We start from the raw sequence: 11791 nt of genomic DNA, 5'->3' as shown, positions 1-11791 counted from the left end.
TACCTATTTTAGCATAGCCTATAAGCAAGGATAGTACCTGTGACAAATGATTTATCTGTCTACGCAAGTGGGAGTGACGATGTCCATCGTAGATAAGCTAAGGTGCGCGATATGAGTTTCAATCTGGGAGTGTCAGGTAAACTATAGCTGTAGCTCCATAAATGATTACATTAAAACGGAAAAATATAATACAGCCGTAGCCGACGGGACGGAGGATAGAGAAACTCGATAAATGCGAACGGCATTATCCGCGGAAAATAAAATGAAAATTAAGAAATTGCATATCATGATCAAGTGGATTGAACTAAACCTTAACTGCTTTTTGGTATTCATAGCACGAAACTTTACAACATAGGTGACTCGAGGTCAATCTCTCAAGATTCATGGATTGCCAATATTTTTGATCAAAACGTGCGACTCGGACTTCGAAAGTGCAACGATTTGAGTGTAGAATAAAATTATCTGACGAATAACCCGGACAATTTTGGTTTATCGTACGGTTCAACACGTCCGTATTATTGACATAGTTCCTTGTGCAGATCCATGTGCATGTCCAATCTTATTTAGTACTTCAAGTAATCAGTACTACAGGAGGAATCTACCTAGTGTTGCATGGTGCGATCTGCAGATTGAAATCCAGAGCTGAAGCACGGCTTTGTGGTTAACCACCACTAATTTGTGCTTCCGACCGAGAAAATGCCTGTCAATCGTTCTCGCCATCCATGACTGTCAAATTCTCTTTAGACAGACAAGTTGGCTACAACGCTATCAATTAGTAGCTTGCTGCAGGCTTCGTTTTTGGTGGGTACCGTGAAGCGCTATGCTAGTGCTAGCTTTCCTGTCGCTAAGAAATTCAGATGAAAACAACGAAACCACCAAGCAGCGTGATTTCCTCCGTCAAGTACTTCTATGGTTTAATGATTGTGGCTTATGATCCCATGCCACCTCCTTCGTAAGAATTCTCTAAATTGGAGTGCATGTCCTGTGGATTCGATTCGGTCACCCTACGCGACCTTCGGACGCATGCGACGCACACCTTGCATCGGCCATTTCTTCCTCGCTCCAGACGTGAGTGTCCCAGATCGGAAGATGGCGTACAAGATGCGAAGCTGTTGATCGACCGAGCACAATTGGGTGTGAGTGGCACTAAACTGGAGGATCGATATTCAAGTATACTTTACCATGTTCCAGATCCAAATGCAGTGAAGCAGCAACTTGGCAGCCGGCAGTGGCAGCATCTCCCCGGCTTTTGCAAGTCGGCTGATCGGGAGCAGAATGTCGCCGTAGAGGACTATGGCACTCACGAACATCATCAAGCGGATAAACTGGGCCACGTTAGGCTCGAATACAGTGAATCATAATTTCCACGTCCTGGACTTACCAGTGCAGTGCTGCGAAAGTACATGAGCAGTGCGACTCCCGCTGCAGCGAGCCGAACTGCCTCTGGTTTGTCATAGTCCAGAGCGCAAGTGATGCCTAGCGACGCGACCAAAGCCTGCACACGGTCACATTAGTGCGATTAAATCCACTTTCCTGCGCCATTGTGTTGCTCCGACTCGTACCAACTGAATGTAGATTGCAACGTCAGTGGCTCGAGAGCGCCCAGCAGTAGACGCGGGGCCCCATAGAGTGCGATCCAGCTCGTTATGATGAAGCACTACCATCGATCGGCCTGGTGCTGTTTGCCTTGCGTTCTGTGTGACTTTACTATTTCCTCTATATAGGGTGTATCGATTCCCTTTTCAAGAGACTTTTTTAGGCTGCATGTGCAGTACGTCTGTGCTTTCAGGAAGAGTAATTCGTAGCCAGTCAAGTATCGGCGTATGTTTAACTACCGACAGAGGTATGTGTGCCGTGGCCGTTGTTCCGCAGCCACTCGAACTGGAAGCTGTAGTCGGCACCTACAGCAACAACACCCAACGCTACATCCATAACAAGTTCCCGCCGAAAGCTACATTTGTGCAACTTCATACGTACCAAAATGCATCAGCGAGGACTGCACAACGTAGACCACCCACAGCACCAGCTTCGACTGCACCATTCTCCATTGCGTTCGAAGCACGAACGCCAACTGGTGCATAGGCGAATACTTCATCGTCTTTTGCAGAACGACAGTAAGCACGACGAGCGATACGAGCTCCAGAAAGCCGTACAGAAGCACATTGGACAGCGTGCTTCGTAGTTTTTCAGCGTCCATATTTGCGAGCTGTGCATAGTAGACACGGTTCGGGAGATATGACATTGCGGCAACATACATCGGTGTGGTTTTACATTATCATCGTGAGATCACAAGAAATGCTCACACATTTGAAACCAAGTATGAAAGATACGTCAGTACTTACAGTAGACAACGGGAACGATGACCTCGATATATTCGATGAGAATCGTGAACTCGACAAGATAAAGGAGGTTCAACATCTTCCTGGCGTACAACCTTTCCATGAAAACCAAGTTATTTTGTGATTCAGTTGTGAGTGGGCGAGGTGAGCGCTTCACACGTTTGCTTTCGGAACGGGGAGCCTCGAGTACCCGAGTTTCCTGGACTTTTAATACCGATGTGTGTGGGTTTGCAGGTATCAAAGGACTCTGCTGAGGAAATATCTTGTCAGCTCGAAAAAAACATTTGAGCGGAGTTCTGGGGCTCTTCTGAGACGCTTGCCTACGGATTTCAACGTTCTTGGAAGCGTATGAACGGCGGGCCACAATACTACACGCTCGATGTAGCCCATTTTCCCGCTTCTTCGTCGCTTGGAAAGTGGTCTGCTCACGATTTTTCAGTAGGTGTATTTGGTTTTCCACAGTCGTGAGCTCTTGAACGAGACGCAGGACCTCACGAATCGAGCTTGCCATGCGTACGAAATCCACTGTCATAATGACGATGATAGTGAGCTTCGACGTCGAGTTCTGCATGGAGAATGACACGAACAGAGCATTGAAGACGTCGACGTTGAAGACGATGATTTCAGGCTGCATATCAGTGTTGGATCGAATGTAGTAACTAATTCCATTCTTGATGGCCATCTTGATGAGGAGGAGGACAAGTGAGAAAAAAGCCTGCCCAACTGACGCTAAACTTGAGAAGATGTAAATGTAGAATGGATAGACCACGATCATCGACATTTGAACCACGAACATCTTGAGTCCATCTAGAACTTGAGTTTGTAAGGCGCTATTGCCACGAATGTGGCGGCCCCAACTCACAGTAAGAGATCCCAAAAGCAGCGCCATCCACACGGGGGCTCCCATGACCATCATGAAAGGAACGGGGAACCCAATTAGTTGAGATAGCGAGTAGGTGTACAGCATACAGCCTACACCGACAAATACAGTAATCCCAAAACAACGTTGTCGAGTCATGGGCAGCACGGGTAACATTTCGCTGAATTGCACTACAAACGACAACGTGTAAAACCACACGATGAAGCTTGCGCGACACCAGAAAACAATGTTTGAGTTCGCCCCATCTTTTGGAGCGTTTAAGGGCGCGACGTCGGCGATAATAACTGTGAAGAGGCAAGGCAGCGGAGTTAGCAGGACAAGAGCCGCCAGTTCGAAAGTAGTGGCTTGGTTGCTATATTTCTGAAGTGCAATCAATCGTTCGCCAGAGTAGTGTCCTCTTTGTTCCACTCGGAGAGACTTCCAGGTGCTCGCAAACCTTGTTAGCCATGGTTTTGGCTGTCGGGCAGACATGATGGTTTGTTTTCCGCGCCAGTGAGCTCTCCTAATGAATCTCCACAAGCACGAATTGGTGTTGACGACAAAGGGTATTTATGCACCTCGATGAAAAATAATTCAAGAGGTGAGAAGTGGTGTGGACATCTTGATAGAGCTATTTCTGTAGATGACGATGAAGGCACTGGTAGGCAACTTGGTAAGAACGTCGCAGACATTTTTCTGGTGTGTATTTTACACGTTGTTCAACAAATAGTTGGATGAGCAGGGGGTGAGGGGGCTTAAATAAATCGTTTGTGCTAACCCCTAAAGTTTCAGCGCATCCTATTTTTGAATGATTATGATCATTTTAATGATAGTGTCAGCAGCAACTCAGGCGTCGTGGTGCTGTGGGTGGTCTACGTCGTGCAGTCCTCGCTGATGCATTTTGTTTGGTACGTATGAAGTTGGACAAATGTAGCTTTCGGCGGGAACTTGGTATGGATGTAGCGTTGGGTGTTGTTGCTGTAGGTGCTGACTACTGTTTTTGGTTCGTCTGGCTGACAAGAGGTTGGAACGATAATGAGTTCGTTTCCTAATGGTCTTGGGAGCAAAACGCCGATACAATTCGTTTTTAAAGCTGACAGCCGCATGAGGAGCTGCCTTTTTGGCCGGCTACTAGGAAGTGAACACGATCGAGGAGATCGAGACGCTGTTCATGAATGAGACGCTCGAGTACTCAGCGGACACCTTCGGTCTCAGGACATTGCCGCCGACGTGGACTGCAAGTGGTCCTCGCTCATTGACGAGTACCTCCATCCTGCATTTCGTTGCCGTCGTTGAAGTGGGTGTTCATCTGAAGTGGGTGTTCATCTGAAGTGGGTGTCCATCTGAAGTGGACGCTAACCTTTTCCTGGATTTTTAACCCACATCCAAATGCGACAAGTGCATTCCATTATTTTCCGGGTCATGCATAGTGAAACCTAGTTAGTTTTCCGTTATCCGGACAATCAATTCACCCTCTTTTCAGAAAATCAGAATGGATCTTCATTTTCGAAGCAGCCACGTACCCCTCAAGTCTCCGATAGCACCGAGATACCGAGATATCTCCCTCCAGCCGCCGGACTCGCCCCACCATCGCCATGTCGTACGAACTGTTCCCCCCTGCACCCCCGAGTGCTCAGACGGCGTCAGCGCCGCCCCCGCCGCCGGTTTTCCGGTCAACGGGCGACCTGCAGAAACTCATTTCGCCCCATTTCCTGTCCCCGGAAGCTCGGCTGAGACCCGTCCCGACCAATGAGTGGTGGGGCAACCTACTGGCGTGGGACGGACAGCGCGAGAGCGACGCCGTGTTCGCGGGGCCGTACACGTACAAGGTGGTGCAGGGGCAACCCGGTGCCATTGGCAGTGGACTCTCGGTGAGCTACTTGCTGCAGTACCGGACGGACGGACCCATCAATGACAACGGAGCCCCTCGGTTCTACTTCTACCCACCGACCATCAAAAACTGGATCTTCTCGGCCGTGGAGCTTGCCGGACATCCGGGTGCAGCCCCTCCGCTTACCATCCAAGCTTGGGATGACATGGGGGTGCACCTTGCCATGGCAGGGATGAGAATGTACGTGGCTCTTGGATCAGCCTTCACGACGGTGGAGTACCAGGACATGCAGGTGCAACTCGGCACGGAGCATTGCATTGTGGCAATCAACGGAGCACCTGCCAGAGATGGTCATCAGATGAACGGGATCAGTTTCGTGATCTCGCTCAACAATGGACAGCAGTGGGTGCTCTACTTTTTCTCCAATGCCGGTGGTAACACAAGTTTGGTGTTCAAGGATAACAAACTCACAACCACTTCCAAGTTCACGGGAGTCGTCCAGGCGGCGTTTGTATCGACCAGTGCAGTGCAACCTGCAGTGCCTCAGGACGAACACAAGATCTTGCAACTTTACCACGCAAGTGCGGGTGTCTACCCGAGAGGAGCCACTGTCCAGCCACTGAATTCGGAATCGTTTGTATTCCACTGGCAACTTGCAACGGCAGCAGGTGCCAATCCAGCCGCTCGTTTCCTGCACTTTGCACTCACGCACTTGCAGGGAATGCTTGATCCTTCCACTGCTGAAGCCAAGCATGAACTTGTACTGCACTCGCATACGCACGGACCTTTGTTCGCTTACGCGTTGGTGACCCCGCCGAACTCCAGTCCGGCTTGGCTTTGCCACGTACCTCAGGCTGAAAGCCAAGGCGTGGAGGCGTGCACTGCGTTTTACCCACCTCGTGCTGGTTCCCTCACTCGCGAAGACGTGGAGAGGCTCAACTTATGCCGCGTTGTCGCCGACGAAATTCATGGAGATTGGTCTTTACCGCACGAAGGAAGTTACTACTTTAAGGGCAAGTTGCTGCAGAAGTTCGGCACGATGTGTCTCGTGGCTCGGCAGCTTGCATACACCACCAACCCAGAAATGAAAGAAGTCGCTCAGCACGGCATCTCGAAGTTACAGCAGTTGCTGTCTCAGTTTGTGAACAACCAATCGGCGTTCCCTCTCGTGTACGACACGGTGTACAAGGGCATTATCACTAGTGAGGCCCTGGCCAAAAACGACATGAACGTCGACTTTGGTAACGGTGTGTACAATGACCACCACTATCACTACGGTTACATCGTGACCGCAGCTGCCATGGCTCTCTACCTGGACCCGAACTGGCGCCACTCGACCGATGCTGTGAAGGTGCGAACGCTTGTTGACACCTTGATCCGTGACGTGGCTACGTCGTCTCCTATCGGAACCGACCCGTACTTCCCGCGCTTCCGGTGTTACAACTGGTGGCTGGGCCATTCGTACTCCCACGGTGTGACCCCGATGGCCGATGGCAAGGACGAAGAATCTACGTCGGAAGAAGTCAACTTCCTCTACGGAATTGCGTTGTACGGGCAAGTAACGGAAAATGCCCAACAACAATCTCTGGCGAAGTTGATGCTCAAGGTCTACATACGTGCAGTGAACACATACTTCTTGCTGCGAAATGATGGGCCTGCCATCCACCCAGCGGGCTTCGCCAAGAACAAGGTGACGGGTGTCTTCTTCGACAACAAGTGTGACTACGCAACGTGGTTCAGCCCCAACAAAGAGTGCATCCACGGCATCCAAATGATCCCGGTCTCACCCATTCTTGAAATTTCTCGCCCGCCACGATTTGTGCGCGAAGAATGGGATGAAGTTTTGTCCAAACTGCCCATCGTGCATGACTGGAGGGCGAATCAGTCTGGCTGGACGTCTCTGCTATTTGCAAACTACAGCGTTCTGGACCGTGCAAAGGCTTACGAAGTGCTGTCCATGTGCCCAATGGATGATGGACTCAGTCGTGCTTGGGCGTTGTACTACGCTGCCACCCGACCCCCACCCTACTGCTAAGCGAAACCTTGCACGCCGCCAATGCAGTCGGAAAAAAGTCTTCAAGACGTTTAAAAACGCCTTCGTGATAAAAAAATTCCACTTCTATTTGTCTGTCAAGATCTCACTTGTCGTTCTCATTTGCTCCGTTACGGGGGTGCCATGGCCTGTAGCAAAGATTGAGCAAGTTCACTCACCACATGCGACAGTTGCCGGTCACGTAGCGAAACCAAACACCTACAATCATTCAAGAAGAATTAGCTTCGTCGGTAGTATTTTCGCCAAGCAACCGCAACACATTCCTCCTTACCCGTCAATGAGGCGTTGTACGTCTACCTGTGGTAGCGTGCTCACAAAGCTCGGAAGTTTACCAACAAGAGCTCCAACCACTTTTAGGCCGCTCATTGCAACCGATTCATTCCGGGTAGACTCCAAACGAGATACAGTAGTCTCAAAGCAGTTCCGAACCAGTTGCAGGTCATTGCTGTTTTCCATTGCGATCAACTCGCTGGCCTTGTACAAAAATGAAAAGATAATCTACAGGAGAAAAGTAAGAAGTGGTAAGAAAACGCCGCTGCATGAACGCCGGGCAATATTCGATTACCTGGAGACCTCCAGCAACCACAGCTTCTTCAGCGCAGCTCTCGGTTGCTAATGCAACGCGAGAGATAAATCCCTGTGATTTCCAACGCTCGAGTACACTGCTCTTCAACCGTGAAATGGTGCTGCAACATAACAACGCGTGCTAAGTAATTCTTCGATGTGTTCACAGTTTCACAAGGGAAACTTTCTCTAAACGCACCTGAGTAGAATGTTGCAACAACAGATGCGGGTTTGAAGTGGCAACTCGTCGATCTGGGAATCAGGTCGCACACTTTCGAACAATTCTTGCACTCGTGCCTCGTAGACTTCAGTAACTTTCCCTGAAGTGTTCCCTTCAAAAATCCAAGTCAACAAAAGATTCATAAGCGACGAAGCACTAGTTGGCAGCATCTTCGGTGTTTCGCCTGGATTCTCAACCGAAGCCAGCCGTGAAAGTATTAACCCGATGCAATCAATGCATCCACGTTGCAGATCGGCAAGCAGCGATACATCCACTCCCGAGTTTGAGTCTTGATTGCACGGTATCCCCATAATTTGTATCAGCACGACCAGCGTTCTCGTTGTGACACAGCTATCTTTGTAAGCATGCTCGTCCTCCGCCAACAGCCTGTTGAGGTAGTAGACCATTAGCTTTGCGGTCACTAGCCCACATTCACTAGGAATACTTTCGTCGTTCACAATTAGCGATCTGTTTTGTTCGCAGTGCGAACCTGTCTCTCGTAAAAAGGCAAGTAGGTACGCGAACACGAACGGCAGCACGGTGGGCGGGGGGAACTTGGTTAGCGCCTCTGTTGCGAGCATTTTCACCTCCTTGAATTCCAGTGGATCCACCACAGAGCAGGCTAAAACGTGAAAAAGGATCTTATCTATAGGATCCGTGTGCTCTGACTCACTGTCATCAAGATGCTGCTGACGGCTAATATATTCGTTTAGATGACTCAAGTCCTCGCATCCACACTGCATCACCAAGCAGACACTGTCATTACAATGAAGGGACAGTATACTATTGGGAAAGCTTACCTGCAAGGGCTGTGCAGAAGTTGCTCCAAAGATGCCCCGAGGCAGCATTCGTAGTACCAACAGTGGCGCCAACCGAGAAAACAGCAATCCCTCAATAGTTTTAGCTGCTGCGGCAGAATTGTCGTTCAGCGAATCCTCGCTTAAGCGTTCGAGATTCTAGAACAAATCCAGACTCGTTAGATGTTACCCAAGGGTCAAGTGTTGCGGCATAAGCAAAATTACCATCATGTGTGTAGTGAGCTGTTTCCCCGATGTTTCAAATACGACGCTGTTAAACCATCCGCTTCCCACAAATTCACGTAGTATCCGAAGAAGGACCGTGTCGCGGGGTGAGCCGAAGAGTTTTCGAATCACGACACCTAAAATGTGGCTTCGGGCATTTGTCGATCTAACGCTTTTGTTCCATCTGTACATCGATAACACGGTACGACGTTAGACCATCATCTAAGCTACAAAAGTACTGGTGCAACGCACCCATTTGGACCGAAGCATAAGGACAGCAACCGCTCGTTCTTCTCTTTCCTTCCTTCATCATCTGGAGTGACCTTTTTAGAGTTTCCTCTCAGTCCAGCAGTGTAGTTGTGTAAATCATGGGGAGATAGTGGGCCCTTTTCCGAGGTCAGACGAACAACAGGACTCCCAAATCGACACGCATCAACAAACCACGTCGTCATAACTTCACGAGAATATTGTGTCGATGTGTTGAAAAGGTATCCAAGAGCTGACGTGATGGAGTAGTTGTCAGTTTGACGAACGCCGCCTGCGCACAATCCAGCGATGCAAAATGCGTCATCGAGCGATGGCAGACAGGATAAGGCCTATAGTGGCAGAACAAAACCAAGCATAAGTTGTCGCCGCCATCAGCAATATCAAGGCCATGTCCGCCTTACCAACCGGCGAACGCGACAGCTGCCGTGGCCAAGGAGAGGCACAACACTAGGAGAGAGCTGCTGCCTGTACACAGGGATTACAATAGCATTAGGATCAGGTTATCGGTGCCTGTTTCGAAGCACAACATCTCCTGGCAAGTTCTCACCGCCAGAGTCGGTAAATCGGTTCTTGGGTAATTTCGTGATCGAGTTGGTGCAGGAACATTCTTGTGAAAGAGATGACATTCTACATGTACATGTAGATATCAGCAAGTTAGCATTATTGCTGGATTGTATCGCAAGTTTAAGAATGCAATTCCGCCCACCTGGGTACTTTGAGATTGAAAATCTTGCAAGCACGTAACAAGATCAGAAATAAAGAGCCTCCGAGAGATTATGAAGTCGGCCACAAGAAATTCAAGCTCTGTTCGAGCTTGCGATCCATAGTCCGAGGCCTCAGACAAGAGATGGCCATTACCAATCTCGCGGAGAAGTTGTGAAAAAAGGTTTTGCTCTTCATCTCGTGAACTTAGTAAGTGGAGCGGGTCACTTGGTAAGAGAACAGCTCTCAGGATGCTCAGTGTGAGATGGAGCGCAGCCACGTCACCACTTTTGTTTGCCACCGACAATCCATGGACGAAGAAAAAAATGAAGTTCATTTTCACATTCGCTGGGTATCCTTCGAAAGCCTTGGAACATCCTTTCATGCCGCCGCATAAGTCGATCAGTACGCATGCATACCGACACTGCGCGTATATCGTATCAGGATTGGCAATAGTACTTTGACGCGCATAACCGTTTAATATGTCTTCAGTCCACTTTTGTAAAACGCGAGCGAGAACTTCGTGCGGTTTACTTTTCTTCACCTGCAGCGATACGTTACAGCGTGTGCACAGTAGTGGGGCGGTCGCGCACCAGTGCCAGCTGAGAGCATCGAGCCCTGCTACCGCACTCGAGGTTGGATCAGTTACACCACCTTTGAAACCATTCAAACTTAACAAAAGTGTTTTGCATACTTCCCCGTATGATTGCAGATGTTGCAGTGCGTAGCCAAGAAACTGGCGCCGTGTTGAGTGAAGATGCCACCGGCGAAGCACAACTATGACATATCGCGCGTTCTCCACCATCCTGTTCATCAATTCAGCACTACCAAGACTCTTCTTTGCTTCTGCGTTTGAGGTTGCATACTCTGCTGCAATATCCCCGCACAACAGCACCAGCGTCTCCAAAGCGATCAGCCCAAGCTTTGAAGGTTTCACACGGTTCGAGTCAGGAACTTGTAACATCCCTCCATCGACAGCAGCCCGTAAGGCGTCCAAATACGACCCCACACGATCACCCAGCAAACACGAGATCGCACTTGTAGGTGCGGAATTCGCCGGCCTTTGTCGACGTCGTTGCAACAACTCAAATAGCGCAAGACACGCTCCAAGCTGACTTTGCTTATCTGCTGTAGGTTGAATCCACTCCAGCAATAACTGACGTACGTAGTCCTGGCTCGATCGCGTCAAAGACTCGTTCGCGCACTCGCGCGTCACCATCCAGTCCAGCAGAAAATGCAGTTTTTCTGCTTGAGGGCCCCAAATGCAGCAGTTTGTTCGAGACGCCGTACAATCTCGCGTAGCTTGCATAACTGCAGCCCCAGCCACAGCGCACACCAGGTTTCGCCTCGAATTTATCTCTTGAGCTTCTCCCGCTTTCTTTCCGCCATTGTAGGCGTTTGCAACTGTAGTCAAAGCCGCTTGCAGTCGCGCAATCCGCTTGTGGTCCGACAACGACAGCACTCGGCCCTGGTACAGTCATTTTTCATTGAGTCAGCCCCAAAAGCATCGTCCACATCACTGGACACATATTAGCACTAAATGACACCTCAGCGGTGCGTTCCAGCACGTCGACGTCGTCGCCGTCACTGGGTTTGAGCAAGGACTCAGATCTGATTCCGCTCTTGACACGCTCCAGACTGGCGATCGCTGCCTCCATCTACGCAGCCACCACGAATTATAGTGTGAAAATTACACGTGTGGATAGAGAAGTGATCGGTTTATTGGATGGTACGTACATGATAGAGCTCGCAGTCCCCTAGCACTCGCAGCAGCCGCCCCGCGCTGTCGCGGTCGCTGGCGCGAGTCCTCCTCGCTGCCATTTTTGGTGCTCAATTGAAAACGGAGTGTGGACCACACCATGGACGAGTAGATAGATGGCTACAGTTGAAGGACATGTTGAAGACACTTTTGTTCATTGGTACCAGCTCCATTA

General features: G+C 49.7%; 3 protein-coding genes across 3 annotated transcripts; 1 reads left to right on the top strand and 2 right to left on the bottom strand.

The window, feature by feature from the left end:
• Positions 1-1004: 1004 nt before the first annotated feature.
• Positions 1005-1664, bottom strand: IUM83_00890 (nipped-B-like protein; the record flags this gene model as incomplete). Its single annotated transcript, XM_067924700.1, has 4 exons — positions 1005-1109; positions 1182-1325; positions 1382-1495; positions 1563-1664. The coding sequence occupies 4 exons, from the start codon at positions 1662-1664 to the stop codon at positions 1005-1007; spliced, it is 465 nt and encodes a 154-aa protein (XP_067788967.1).
• Positions 1665-4793: 3129 nt separating this feature from the next.
• Positions 4794-7064, top strand: IUM83_00889 (putative endo1; the record flags this gene model as incomplete). Its single annotated transcript, XM_067924699.1, has 1 exon — positions 4794-7064. The coding sequence occupies one exon, from the start codon at positions 4794-4796 to the stop codon at positions 7062-7064; it is 2271 nt and encodes a 756-aa protein (XP_067788445.1).
• A 128-nt stretch (positions 7065-7192) lies between these two features.
• On the bottom strand, positions 7193-11678 carry IUM83_00888 (uncharacterized protein; the record flags this gene model as incomplete). Its single annotated transcript, XM_067924698.1, has 14 exons — positions 7193-7280; positions 7354-7580; positions 7648-7768; positions 7846-7966; positions 8357-8603; positions 8667-8822; positions 8889-9072; positions 9141-9484; positions 9557-9620; positions 9703-9782; positions 9862-9884; positions 11148-11325; positions 11405-11515; positions 11595-11678. The coding sequence occupies 14 exons, from the start codon at positions 11676-11678 to the stop codon at positions 7193-7195; spliced, it is 2028 nt and encodes a 675-aa protein (XP_067788444.1).
• Positions 11679-11791: the final 113 nt, after the last annotated feature.

Source organism: Phytophthora cinnamomi (genome assembly GCF_018691715.1).
Source record: "Phytophthora cinnamomi strain GKB4 chromosome Unknown Contig53, whole genome shotgun sequence".
NCBI classification, from domain to species: Eukaryota; Oomycota; class Peronosporomycetes; order Peronosporales; family Peronosporaceae; genus Phytophthora; species Phytophthora cinnamomi.
This window is presented reverse-complemented; position numbering and strand designations above follow the sequence as displayed.